The sequence below is a fragment of the Stigmatopora nigra genome, chromosome 5, assembly GCF_051989575.1.
Source record: "Stigmatopora nigra isolate UIUO_SnigA chromosome 5, RoL_Snig_1.1, whole genome shotgun sequence".
NCBI classification, from domain to species: domain Eukaryota; kingdom Metazoa; phylum Chordata; class Actinopteri; order Syngnathiformes; family Syngnathidae; genus Stigmatopora; species Stigmatopora nigra.
In genome coordinates this window covers 7,626,940-7,640,635 of record NC_135512.1, presented here as the reverse complement: position 1 = coordinate 7,640,635, position 13,696 = coordinate 7,626,940, and the positions used below count along the sequence as shown (strand labels likewise).

The 13,696-nt window shown below is 40.8% G+C and overlaps 1 protein-coding gene across 2 annotated transcripts; it reads left to right on the top strand.

Annotated features, from left to right (window-relative positions):
• Positions 1-26: 26 nt before the first annotated feature.
• lhx4 (LIM homeobox 4) lies at positions 27-11,971 on the top strand. 2 transcript variants are annotated; one of them, XM_077716834.1, is made up of 8 exons: positions 3,564-3,700; positions 5,964-6,059; positions 6,158-6,475; positions 8,124-8,295; positions 9,890-10,092; positions 10,504-10,658; positions 10,923-11,094; positions 11,177-11,971. In XM_077716834.1, exons 3-8 carry the CDS (start codon positions 6,397-6,399, stop codon positions 11,563-11,565), a joined length of 1,170 nt encoding a protein of 389 aa, XP_077572960.1. In that variant the 5' UTR covers positions 3,564-3,700; positions 5,964-6,059; positions 6,158-6,396; the 3' UTR covers positions 11,566-11,971. The 2 variants fall into 2 exon arrangements, with proteins under 2 accessions (XP_077572957.1, XP_077572960.1); XM_077716831.1 differs by lacking the exons at positions 5,964-6,059; positions 6,158-6,475 and adding an exon at positions 27-125 and having other exon boundaries at positions 1,433-3,700.
• The last annotated feature ends 1,725 nt before the right edge of the window (positions 11,972-13,696 follow it).

Sequence of the window (13,696 nt, the reverse complement as noted above, 5' to 3'; positions counted from 1 at the left end):
GACTCAATTGATGGTCCATTTCTCTTGCAGCAACTTTGTAAGATGGTCACATCCGAGACGATAACATCGCAATGCTGAGTCATCAATGCGAATGCTGTACTTGTCAAGATCCTTTTCATTGAAAGGTGAAGCATCCGACTTCTAGCATTGTTAACTTTTTTTCTCCCTCTTTTACAGCGTTATTAATTGGGCGTCTGTTGCTTGTGGTGGTTTTGAGAAGTGGTGCAAGAAGCAGACATTCCATGTTGAAATGAGGGAGCAGTAGGAGGTGAGGGGGGTTAAATCATCACAAGGTTGAAGGAAAAAGCCTGTTGCCATCTGCTGTGCAGCACAGGCTAAATCCTAACAATTTCATTGGGATTAAAGCAAGTGAATAATCCAGCTTTCCTTTAGGGGGAGAGATTACCCTTGAGGATTAGCTCCCCGCAGATAATAAACTTTATTAAAACGCAATCGGCTTTTACGGCCCTTCTTCTCCCCTCGCACACACTTGGAGCTTGACTCCACCGGGACCCCACGGGCGGAACGGAGAGGGGTCGAGCGGGATGAAAAAGTGCCGGGGATGAATGGAGGACGCTCTGACGAGCGAGGGATTACCGCAGATGCGTCGGAGGAGTCGCTTGTGATCTTGAGCATTGCTTTCCTGGAACATTGGATTGAAGTCTCGTGTTCTCAGTGAAAACGTAAACATGGGCATCTCATTTCCCACAATCCTGGGGGGTGAGCAGCGTGACGTTTCCGCCTGATGGGAAGATTCGCAGCAGTTGGAGGGGGCTTGAATAGCTCAATCAAAAAAAATGGCACCTTCAAAGAAGTGTTGAGTTGCCCTTTAGGGGTCATTGTTGTAGGAAGCCTTACCAGTTACCATTAACTCATAAAAATCTAGGGGTGTGACTATATATCAATTGCAAGGAGCCAATAAAATTCATTGCAATCTGAGAAATATTACATTGTGTAAGATAGAAAATGATGAAAAAATACCTGCATTGATCTGGATGGATAAGATAGGTTAAGCAATGAAATCCATTGGAATGCAAGAAATGAGAGGCCCTTGAATCAAACAAAGTGAATTTTATATCCACACATTCATTGTTGGTTCGTCATGAAATCGGGGATTTCAAGTAATGATCCAATGAAATCCATCGAAACACGCTTTCTCTTGAATGTTGATCTCTCAAATCTTCCAAAAATCAAGTCATGTTGCTTTATTATACTGGAAATCATCGTATAGTGTTTAAATAATCAATCGTGCATCATCCCAAAATGTGTTTATTTACAACCTCGATGATGCATGATTGAAATGCAAAACATTGGCTGAGAGACCTTCCAATCAAAATCAAATCTTAGAAGAATTCCTAGTACAAAATCATTGTCCAAAGAACCTATAATGAATGTATCATATCATCATGAAATTGTTGTTTCACCCTCATAGTAACAATGGAGTAAAACAGAATCCCGACGTCCTCAATTCTCCGGCGAGGAAAAAAACAGTCCACGGCTGCCAGCGTCCTCGTCGTCAGCAATCATTGGCTTTCAGCTCAACCAGGCTCAAGCGTCAATGCAGGTAACATTTAAACAGATTAACAGATCACTCGCAATTGACCAAATTGTGCTTAATGGCCAACTCTTGATAACGTTATCTTTGCCAATGCTTGCTTGAAATGCATACAACTGAATTCTTTTATTTATCTACATCTGTAGAAAATTAGATTGTGCCACAAATTCAACATTTTTCACTCTATCTCTCCTAATTCAAATAGATAAGACGTCCATATCCGTCACTAGCGGTTTATGAGTCAAGGATGCAAAAAAACATGAACTTTCCAATGCTGCTAAAAGTTTGCCAAAGTTTTCTTAGCGACCATACCCCCACCCAACTGAACACTGAAGGGTAAAAACGTCACCTTGCTGGCCTGTTGTTGCCTTCCATAAATTAGAAGATGTAAGCTTTTATAGTGGCTCCTCGGCGCCACCAGCTCGGCCGGCGTGTTTATTACCCCCGCTGCTATTGATATTAGGATGCAGGAAGCAACCTTGATGCATTTTTCTGTCATCTCTCTTTCTGACTTTAATAATACTATAAAGCTTCCCGCTGTGGGCCGAGAAAAGGGAGAGGGGGTGCATGCCGGCTGAATACATTATGAAGAAAAGGAGGTTAATATATTGTATTGGTATATATCGCAAGCAAATATAAGCGCCGGGCCGCCTTTGGTTCCAATATTCCGCCTTTAAAGGCCAGAGTCAAGCGGAGTCACGTCCATCTCATTTTACTGCTCGTCTAGGCGACGTCTGCCCAAGATGTTTTCTGACTGGGTCACACGTCCAACGTGTTCCTTGGCGTTTGTTTTACGTCTGCGTCAAGGATTTTCTGTTGATGGTGCTAAACGTGATCATTTTAATGGCAGTAATCACAATAGTCGCCGTGTTCTAGTGAGCCAGCAATGTCTGTATAGCAATTCACATGCAAGTCACACTCAAATTTAAATAAATGTAAATTTATAGTGAAAAATAATACATTGTAGGCATCTGTTATTGAATTCACCCTTTTAAATAAGTGATGAATGACCCAAAAAAAGGTAATTATTTACAATCATATACCTAACAAAAACCATGCTGCTCAACATGGAGTCACCGAAGAAAAATATGTGATACTAATGCTACTGCCACTAGAATTATTTGTAATACCACGACTACTGTATATAAACATTACAGGTGAATAGAATAGCCATTTATTATGCTGGAACTAATTACACTTGGAAATAAATGACTATGAAAAAAAGTTACATACCACTACAATCAAAAGTATAGTCAATAGTACTACTACTTCAGGTATAATACTACAATTGACATTTCCACTTTAAACTAGGAAAAAAATCAATCATCATAATATTTGATCTTTGAATTAAAATCAACAAACCTAAATTTCCATTTTCTTTTATAGTACGGAAATAAGCAAGTATATACCAATCATATTAATAATGTCAGGCTACCAGGCCAGTTACTCCAATAGTACACGCTATTAATAATATTAAAGTGAAGCAATTAGCAATATGGGTGTGTTTTGCGTGTGTAAAGCTTGGAGGTGGTCAGCAGGTGATTAACGGGTTGAAAGTGTTTGACAAGTTGGCTGAACTTTGCTGTTATTAGACACCAATCAGCCTATTAACGCCTCATCCGTGCACACACACACACTCACTCACACACACACACACACACACACACACACACACACACACACACACACACACACACACACACACACACACACACACACACACACACACACACACACACACACACACACACACACACACACACACACACACGCACAGCATGTCACGTGCAATAGTGTGTAGTACTCAAGGGTCAGGTTCAATCAGGGAATGGGCAAAATATCGTTTGTGACAGTCGGACCAATCTGGGCGACTAATTACCCAAATGGACAGGAGCTGTCAGGAGACAATAACTATCCCCCCTAATACAATTTGCCCCCCAAGTGCAATTTCATTTTCTCCAGCTCGTAGCTTCTCCTGCTCGCCTGATTTTGCTTCTCTCCCTCTCCCCGCTTCGGTTCTGCTGCTTTCTGGCTTCTCTCCGGACTTCCGAGCGACATCGCCACCGACCGAGGATGCAGCTGCAGGCAAGCCGACCGAGGCACTCTTTTTCCGGCTGGGAAACGCAGAGGAGGCGGTCCGACCTGGTAAGACATGATTCACCCAAAAACGGCCAAAATCGGTGCTTTTTTCCTCAATTTTTTTTCTGGGGGACGAGGTGAATGATGAGTGGGGAAATAGGTATAGGTTTTGGGGGGGATCGGAGGGGGCTGACATATTGTGGTACGCGCGCGTGTGTGTGCGTGTGTACGTGCGTCCAGACGTCAATATAGTGAAAGATGAGCTCTAATTAGAGGTGACGGGTCAACAGTGGTGGCAAAAGAAGCAGCTTTATGTGAATTACTGCATGATCCTTTCGCTGCATGTTTGGGAATTGAGACGAAAACACCTTGATTGCTTCCATTTCGTTGAATAGGAGCGTTTTTAAGTGAAGAAATTGATGCATGAAATGCATATTGGATGAGTTTGTTTCATTCTAGAATGAACCATTTTTTTTTCATCATTTTCAGGGAAATAATGTTTGGCAGTTTTTAAAATCATGCTTGTTAAAATCCTGGGAAATGCAAAACACAATTTTATGTTCTTTTTCAGTGGGTGGATTCTCTTATCACTCAAATATTGTTACAGGATTTTATAATCTTAATGGCCTTGCTTTTGAGAAGCCATATATTCATTTATCAAGAGAAATTTGGAACTATGCACTTTATTTTCATATTTTTATTATTATAGGTTAAAAACATAATTTGAACTATGGCATTAGATAACACAAGAGTATTAAGCCTCCTAGAGCAAGTGACTATTTTCAGTCATTTGGTAAACAAAAATGTAAAATATTAGCAATACTATTTTGTTCAATAGTTAATCAATCTTTTATTTATTTGTTTGTTTCCTCAAACGTACAAAATTTATACTAAATTAGTACCATGTTCCTAAATCTAAATCAATGAAATACAGACAACAACACCCTTAACCAGGGGTGGGCAACTCCGGTCCTCGAGAGCCCCTATCCGGTTTGTTTACCATCTCTCACTCCACCGACACACCCGACTCAAATAATTGGGATCGGTATGAAGCTTCTATGCCAGACTGGGAAGACTGGCTGTGAATGTTTATGTTTGGGTGCCATTGAGATAATAATATTCTATCTCATTGCAAAATCCAATTTTATAACTCTCCTTAATCATGATAGGATCATTATTCATGACCTGATAATATTATTTGAGTTGTCATGTGTCAACACATGAAGGCGTTTTGTTAACGCCAGGCTGTTGTGAGCGCGTGTGTTTGATTGTGAGTGGCGGTGGGGGGGCCGATGGGCCAAAGGGCCAGGGATCCCCTTCCTTCACATGTCTAGTCAATTGGGAGCGACGACTGGGTTCATTTCGCTTCAAGTCCCATCTAGTCGTCACAAACAGCCAATACAGGAGACAAGCACGCATTTGTTTATGCTTTGCCGATTCCACCCTAAATCCTTCACATATTATAATCTCATTCAAATTGAAGTTTAGGGGCAATTTTATCAATACACAACTGTCGGCTGGTGGCACTGTGGGAAAACTTTACATTTAAGAGTAGCCCAGTTTGTTGATGTTTTAGTAAAACAGTATTTTCTAAGTGACCTTTGTGATGTGGGCTATGAATAGCAACTAAAAGAAGATTTAAGCAGTGTCCTCGGTATTGTTGCATGTGGTCGAATTGTAAGATTTTTAAATTGGCACAGTTTGCATTGAGGTGACAATATCAAAGCAATTTTTTTTGGTTGATTTGAATAAGGTATACATGTATAGGCTTGTTTTTTTTAGTTATTCAATCCAAACAGTTATTTAAAATTACATAAAATATTATATTGTAATTGAATACATGTACATAGATTAAGTAGACCATGTTTTGAGGTGTTGATTGACGGTGTTTTCAAGTTTTGGTATCTATATTTTGCCATTCATCATTTGTGACTATAATTTATTATATGCAATCCTCATAAAACAATATTCCACATTTTTAGATGTAAGTACTACCGTCTAAAATCTAAATAGTCATATTATACCATAAAGTAAATTTGGGGAGGGCGTGAATTAACCTTATTAACAGTCTATTTGTGACTTGCAATCGTTTAAAATCACTGTGTTAGCAATATTGCATTTAATAAAAATAAACAGTCCACCTGGATTAAATGGACACATGAATGTATCTTTTCAGTATTATGGCAATGATGGTGGTAGCTTTTTAATGCAATCCCATGCAGTGGACAATGAATTGGAGTTCTATCTCATTCAGTGGCAGCCAACGAGTCCAAACATTCACTGAAATGAACCCAAATGATAGTCGTTCCCTTTTTCGGGCGTCCTCCAGGTTGGCCCCGGGGTTCCTCCGAGGGCCACCCCCACTGCGGTGAGCTATTTCTGGGCTTCGTCATCTCGCCGTCCGCTTGGATGTTCACAGGAAGATGTGGGTGGGTCAAAAGGGCGGGGCCAATTCCAAATCGCCATCCCATTGGTTGTCTCTCATCCTGCGCCTGGGTGATGTCACTCCCACCACCCCTGCAGGACTCGGCAGCCCGTCCTGATCTCGGCCCGGCCCGGCATAAACGCGGACGCCCGCAGCCCTAGTTGGAAGTAGCCGCGAGAGAGGCTCGCCTCGTCTCGCCAGCAAAAAAATCATTTTGTTTCCTTTTTTTCTTCCCTTTTTTCTTTCTTTTTCCTGGAACCCCCTCTTTTTTATCCGGCCGAGAGGGGGGGGCCCCACAAGTGTTGCGGGTGCATGAGCGTTCGCGTGCCGGATCACGATGATGCAAAGTGCGGCTGTCCTTCCCACAGAGAGTCCCGTTAAGAGTTTACCGGACATCCTGGGAGTGCCACTGCAACGTAAGGATATTTATGCTCATATTTATGGATAATAAGATTTTTTTCAAGAAAATAAAATGAGATCATTTCGGTTAATCGAGGATGCATGAGGGAGTTTGTTTAATCTGCTCGATTTCAACCTTGTTTTTCCTATTATTCTTCGTTTGATTCGATTTTCTTTCAAAGGCCGAGAATTTTGCAGCATTTACGCAAAACTGATTTATGAAAATGTTAATTAAAAAGACAAAGACTGTGTGGAGTTCATTGTATTGGTTGAAAGGCCTTTACATGTTGGACAATGTGAGCAAAATGATGATAATCTGTAATCTCTCCAAAACCATCATCAATACGTTACTTGTAAATATTCCTCATGTAACCTCTTTTTAACCCCCTTTCAAAAGAAATCAGTTCTCTTTTGTATTAAATAGGCTTCTTAATCGTTTAGTGTATTTCGAAATTCACATATTTGCAATATATTCTTTACATATAGATGGTGGGATTATACTATTTAAGGTTATAAAATGGAGTCAGATTAAAAGATTGGATAAAGATCCTGCCACTCAGACCCCCTGGGTTGCCAACATCCTGCATGGATTTAAATCGTGCTTTATTTTCGAGGAATCCAGGAGATTTTTTATTTTAAATCAGTGAACAAATATGGGCTAGAAACGTGGCAATGTGGTGTATGTGTGTGCGTGTGTGTGTGCCTGCGTGTGTGTGACCTTTTGATGAAGACGAAGAGGTTGAACGTTCATGATAATGGCGAGTGCAGTCATGGCAACCGGTTAGATGCATGTTTTAAATCATGTCGGTTATTAATTCGAATTTTAAAATGAGCATTTTACGGCTGTGCTGGTATTAATGATTACATATTTTGACTGTTAGGGTTTTTGGAGGATGAGGTGTGATTGTATGAAAGGGTAAAATGGTAGAAAACAAAATATAGATGATATTCGCTATGGTTATGTAATTGATGTTTGAAAAAATATTAAATATGAGAATAATATTGAGGGGGGATGAGGCATTGTAATATTAAAGGAGGCTGTAATTCGAAAAGGAATGCCATATATTTTATTCCCCTCCAAAAATATCAGAATAAGACTAAAAAACAAGAGAAATAATCTTCAGCACCATGGACAGAGACACACGTGCTTCTCTGCCCCTGCAACGTTATTTAATGACCCTTATTCCAATTGTGATAAAAAAAATAAGTATTGCACATGTATTTTACATTTTAAACAATAGGATTATAGAAAATATTAAATATGAAAAGGTTTTTATATTGAAGCCTAATAAGGCTGATTTCAAATGTTCTGCATTATCCCATTAAATATATTAATAATAATAATCTATAATTCACTGAAGCAACTGCAACCTAATACAAAAAATAAATGTTATTAGAATGTTAAGTTTGGTCTTATATGTCTTATTTATATATTGCAAATGTCTATACTTAAAATAATAACCATCTATATTCTGTTTTATATTTTAGGTTAACAGGTTAAAAATCATGCTATTTAGTTCCAACGGCCAAAATCATCATAGACGAATACAAACGTTCAATTTACAATCCACTCCTATCATCACGTTTAACAGCTGTTTTTTTTTTTCAAATTGGATGGAGTAGTTCAAAAGCATGCTGTCAATTTGTGTGTGTGTTGTTGTGCAGAGATCCCTCAGTGTGCGGGTTGCAGTCAGCACATCGTAGACAAGTTCATCCTGAAGGTCCTGGACAGACACTGGCACTCCAAGTGCCTCAAGTGCGCCGACTGCCATTCACCGCTGGCCGACAAGTGCTTCTCTAGGGCTGGCAGTGTCTACTGCAAGGAGGATTTTTTCAAGTGAGTCTTTCTTGGGGCCTCCCAGTCTGCAAAATCCGCTTTGACTTTGACATCCGATAGACAACCAATACATTTGGGCATGTAGAAGTTAACCGTGGTTAGATGCTGCCAAACTCCCAACTTATAACAATGTATCCAACGTAGATTGTCGAAGACAGCGACCCCGGATTCTGTAGTTTTTCTGATCCACTCTCAGGCCCAGAGGAGACATAAATTGGGAATTGTCCATTTATGTTATTGACTCTTGCATTAGAAAGATCTTTTTTTTAATCCTGTAAATTATGAGGCATATTAGAGAAAACATCTTTGTTTTCATTCATTCATTTTCTGTGCCCCTTATCCTCACAATGGTTGCAAAGGTGGTGCTGGAGCTTATCCCGGTTAACTATGGCTTAAATTGAATTGCAGTAAAATGAACTTTTGACCTCCAAATAATCAAAAATATAAGTGTAGTTTTCTTTCTTTAGTCAATTGTGAATCTGACAATGAGCACATTGAGCTACGTATGGGCGTTATTTTAATGTTTTTCAAAATTGTACTGCGTAACTCAAACTCGTTATCGATCCTTGATTGTATTTTACGGTAAAGGACTTTGTTAGGAAAAAAAACGCAATAGATTACATTTTATATTAACACTGGTAGCTAACATGTGGCCCTGGGGCAATATCCAGGCCTTCAAATCCTTTGGTTTGGCCAATAATGTAATTCAATTGGACTGACCTCATTCATTTATGTGGTAAATGTAAGAAAATGAGTTCATATTTTTTTGTTAATGTTTACCATATTTTCCTTTTTCATTTTCTTAGTTTCAAAAAGGAAAAAGTAAACTAAATAAAGAAATGAATGCATTCCCCCCCCCCAAAAAAATAAATAGGAAAACACAATTTAACAATGAATACAATATTTGCAAAAAAAACCTTTTTAAAGAAACCATATTTACCTTTTCTCCCTTTTTTTCAAAGAAATTAGAAAAAAATATTGCTATTAAGAGGCTCAAACAAATTCCCCCAAAACCTGACAATTTTGAGGTCAAGAATGTCTTCAAACGATTCACTGACGATCAAAAAAGTTGGCGATTCAGTTGACAGACTTCACATTACTGGGAGGGATTCTAAACTTCACGTGTACCTGATATTATGACCAGCGAGTTGGTGTATGTGCGTTTTGTGTAGTCCTCACCTTGCTCTTTTACTGTCTTTGGCTGGCCGCTGTGATTTAAAGCCTCTCCTGAGTCAGTATTTTATTGGTGGTCCTGTGGGTGTGTTTAGCTGGAGCACCCTTCTCTTCCTCCTTTTCTCCCCTTCCTTCTTCTGCAAACACATAAACATACACACACGCCAGCACGCACACTGGCCGCAGTGCATAGATCTTCTCCATCCATCAAGTCGCAGACAGGTCTATCGTTAACAGAAATGCATTCCAGTGCTGATTTTTTTTCTTCTTCTTCTTTCTCCGCCGTTTCAACAGCTGGTGCTTCTATTAACAGGCGCCACACCATCACTCTTGCCTCTCGTTGAGAGGAAAAGACTTACTAGGAGCTGCCTTTTTTTTAATTTCTTCATCTTTAGCTGATGTTCTTCTTTGTTGGGTGCAGGCGCTTTGGGACAAAATGCGCGTCCTGCCAGCAGGGGATCCCTCCCACTCAGGTGGTGAGGAAGGCGCAGGACTTTGTGTACCACCTCCACTGCTTCGCTTGCATCATGTGCAGCAGGCAGCTGGCCACTGGGGACGAGTTTTACCTGATGGAGGACGGAAGACTGGTGTGCAAGGTGGACTACGAGACGGCCAAGCAAAACGGTCAGTTGCTACGCAGGGGAAGATGTTTCATAGTCCCGTCTGGGTTAAAAGACAATCAATGTGGACTTGACTGGGTGTATATTGCAGTTAAATACAGTGAATGACTTGCATGGATTAGTTTGGACGATAGCTGTCGCAATTAAGTGTCTCATAGACGTTGATCTTTATGGTCAACAACTAGTTAAATGTTGATCCTTAACCCAATCATTATTTGAGGATAGGTTTTTTTTTGTATAAAGGAGCTTTCCCATTTTATGGAAATGTTCTGGAAATGCGTGGAAAATCTAAAAGAAAATGTTAACTTGAGTTTAGCGCATTTTACTTTGCTTTGCTTTACATTGAAATCAGGCATCATTGGGAATTAGAAAAGGCTTTAAGTGCTTTTATTAATTTATTGGTGGTTTTTTTTAGACGATTCCGAGGCGGGGACCAAGCGACCAAGGACCACCATCACGGCCAAGCAGTTGGAGACCTTGAAAAGTGCCTACAAGAACTCCCCCAAGCCGGCACGACACGTCAGAGAGCAACTTTCCTCCGAGACGGGCCTTGACATGAGAGTCGTGCAGGTAAGGTGGCACACTCGAGTACTTTTCCTGATCATGGAAGTTGTTCTAATGTCAATAGACTGAAGGCAAAGTCATTTTTATAACATTACACAGGTAAAACACTGCAGTCTAATCATTAAAACTAAACTTAAGCATGTAGTACGTTAGGAACTAATGGCATTTTTTGGACTATGGTCAGACTTTTTGATACATTGGCAAGGGCAATGGACACGTGAGGCTAATGGAAATCCATCCACACTCATTTTGGGTTTTCTCTTTTGTCAGGTTTGGTTCCAGAACCGCAGAGCGAAGGAAAAGCGTTTAAAAAAAGACGCGGGCCGCCATCGTTGGACTCAATTTTACAAAAGTGTCAAACGCAGTAGAGGAGGATCCAAAGTGGAAAAAGAGAGTTCGGCCGACGACGCGGGAATCAGCGACAGCGAGCTGAGTTTCCGAGGTAACGTAAAATGGCGTGCGCCGTCCAATCCATTTCAATTGGGAGATCTTGAAAGAAATTCTCCCATGTCTGTCACCCACAGACGACCAGGTTCTGTCCGACCTTGGCCACGCCAACGGCTTATACGGTAGTGTTAGCGACATGACGAGCGGCGTGGCGCTAAACGGCGGCTTCTCGGTGGACGCGGCAGGCCAAGCGTACCACGACATCCGCGCCGGAAGCCCCTACGGCTTGCCGCAGTCACCTTCCTCCATCGCCTCCCTGCCTGGCCACACCCCGCTCCTCAACAATTTGGCCTTCACCATGGACGCTCTGGGGGCGCCGGGCGGGCCGGGTGGAGTGGGCCAGGCTCTCAGGGCCATGGCGGGCGGGCCCACCTCAGACCTCTCCACAGGGAGCAGCACGGGGTACCCCGATTTCCCCACTAGCCCGGCGTCGTGGTTGGATGAGATGGACCAATCCCAATTCTGAGGGCGGACATTTTGGTTCTGGCACGTGGATCACCGTGGAAAGCCGCTCCGACATTTCTTCCAGATGAGTGACAGCCGCTTTTGGTCCGTAATTTAGGCAATTACTTCCAACCACAATTTTAAGTATAGATAAGATAAAGTAATGGCTAACATACAAATGCAGGCTCCAACGTGACTTTAAAAAGCAATTTTTTAAGTGAAAGTGTCTGATGTGAGGGTTGACTCGTATCATATCCATTTTCGTTGATTTACACAATAAGATAAAATAGACATGCTGTATCAGCTCTTATTTTGAAACAGTGAAAATTTCTTCTTTAGTGATATTGACAGACATTTAAAATTATTTGAAGTTAAGTTTTCAAGACTCATCAATTTTATGTTCTATTATTATTATTATACACATACCAAATTTAAAACCAGGTTAAACTCAATCCAAAATACCTAATGTTTGTCAAATTGGCTGCCACCACCCAATTGGACATTTACTTGCAGAACTCAATTAAACTACCTCAACAACCATTATTGGCCAGTTAAAACAAATTGGACTTCTATTGTCGTCAATGACTAAAAGTGGCTGTTAAGGAAATGCGATCAAATCTGAAGGAGCTTTCCACATGGAACTCAAAATGGCAGTTTTGTGGAGAAACGTGGACTGAGAGGCCCCCGCATGCTTCCGGCGGACCGCCCGGACGGAGCCTTTTCTATGCACTTTACTCTCCTCGCCCTCGCAAACCAGGGAAAGCAGAGCGGGAGAGGCGAAGGGTACGCACAAGGCCGAAAAAGTCTGGCGTGGAGGGAGGATTTGACAAGCGCCGTGGCACAAGTCTTTCTTTTCGAAAACCCACGCGGACGTTGTTTTTTTTTTTTTCTACGGGGGGAGCTTGACGAGGGGTGTTTTCAAAAAAAAATTGCGAATCTGCGGGTGCTTGAATTGTTATCGTGTGTGTAATGGTGTCTCCAAGCAAAACAGTGTAAGGGTGGGGAATTTGAACGTTTATATTTAAGTTATTTGAAGATGCAACAAGTGTGTTTTGAAAGCTAAAATGTTCACACGGTCAGATGAATTAGGAGCTTTATTGCTTCATCAATTTCTGTAAAGCTAATGATCTAATTGAGTCAGTGTTATTTTTTTTAAACATTGCTTTGACATTACAGTGTTACATTTGCTATGAATGAATTTAAGATTCAATCAGTTTCTACAACCAAACACATTTTAATTCAAGTTATTTTTAACTTTTTTATTCAACATTTTAGCTATTTGACATCAGTCCACCGCATGTTGACCTACGCCACACGACAACAAAACCTTATTAAGGTCACACCTGAGAGGGGAAAAAAACAAGTTTTGTGAAGAACATTGTTGGGAAAAAATGCTAATGGAAGCGATAAATGTCCAATGATTGGACATCGATTACCTTCAATGGCATCCAGTGAATTAAATCCAATCATAATAATGATTTATTTTGCCCACATTCGCACTATTTTATGGACCCAACAGGCATGTTTTGGTCATTCCCCTTGAAATTGTTGAGTTCAAATCCTTGTCTGGACCTTTTTGAAATGACGTGGCGCCTTTGTTTGGGCTCTGTTTGTCCCTCCCCGCGTCCGTTTGTCGGTCCATCCGTCCGTCTGATCCGGGCTTGTCTCCGTAATCTACTCAGTGAAGCGGAGATCTATGGGCTCTATCAGGCCGCGCCCGCTATCATCCCGCTTACCCGGGCCAGATGTGTTGTCAGCCTGTTGTCCAACGCTTTGGCTCCCTCCGTGTCAGAGGGATTAATAGCTGGCACTTCACTTCGGAGCTTGGAAAGTAGACCAGTTGTGATTTTTATTTTTATATTTTCTCAAGTGCAATCGTTCTATCCGACTGGATGGAGAGCAATTTGTACGAATGCTGAAAAATTACACTGCAATGCAAAAATTGATGTCATTTTTGGCCTCTTTGTCCAAATCTGACCCATTAGGTTTGCAAATTTAAGTTTTAAGTTAATTTATTGCAATGCAGGATGTTTTATAAAGATATAACCATATTTGACACTTAAAAGTAAACCAAAATTAACAACATGTAGCAAAAATATACGTGTTTTAGACCATTGCAAGCAGAGAGGCCTCCAATATGTAAATACCAATCA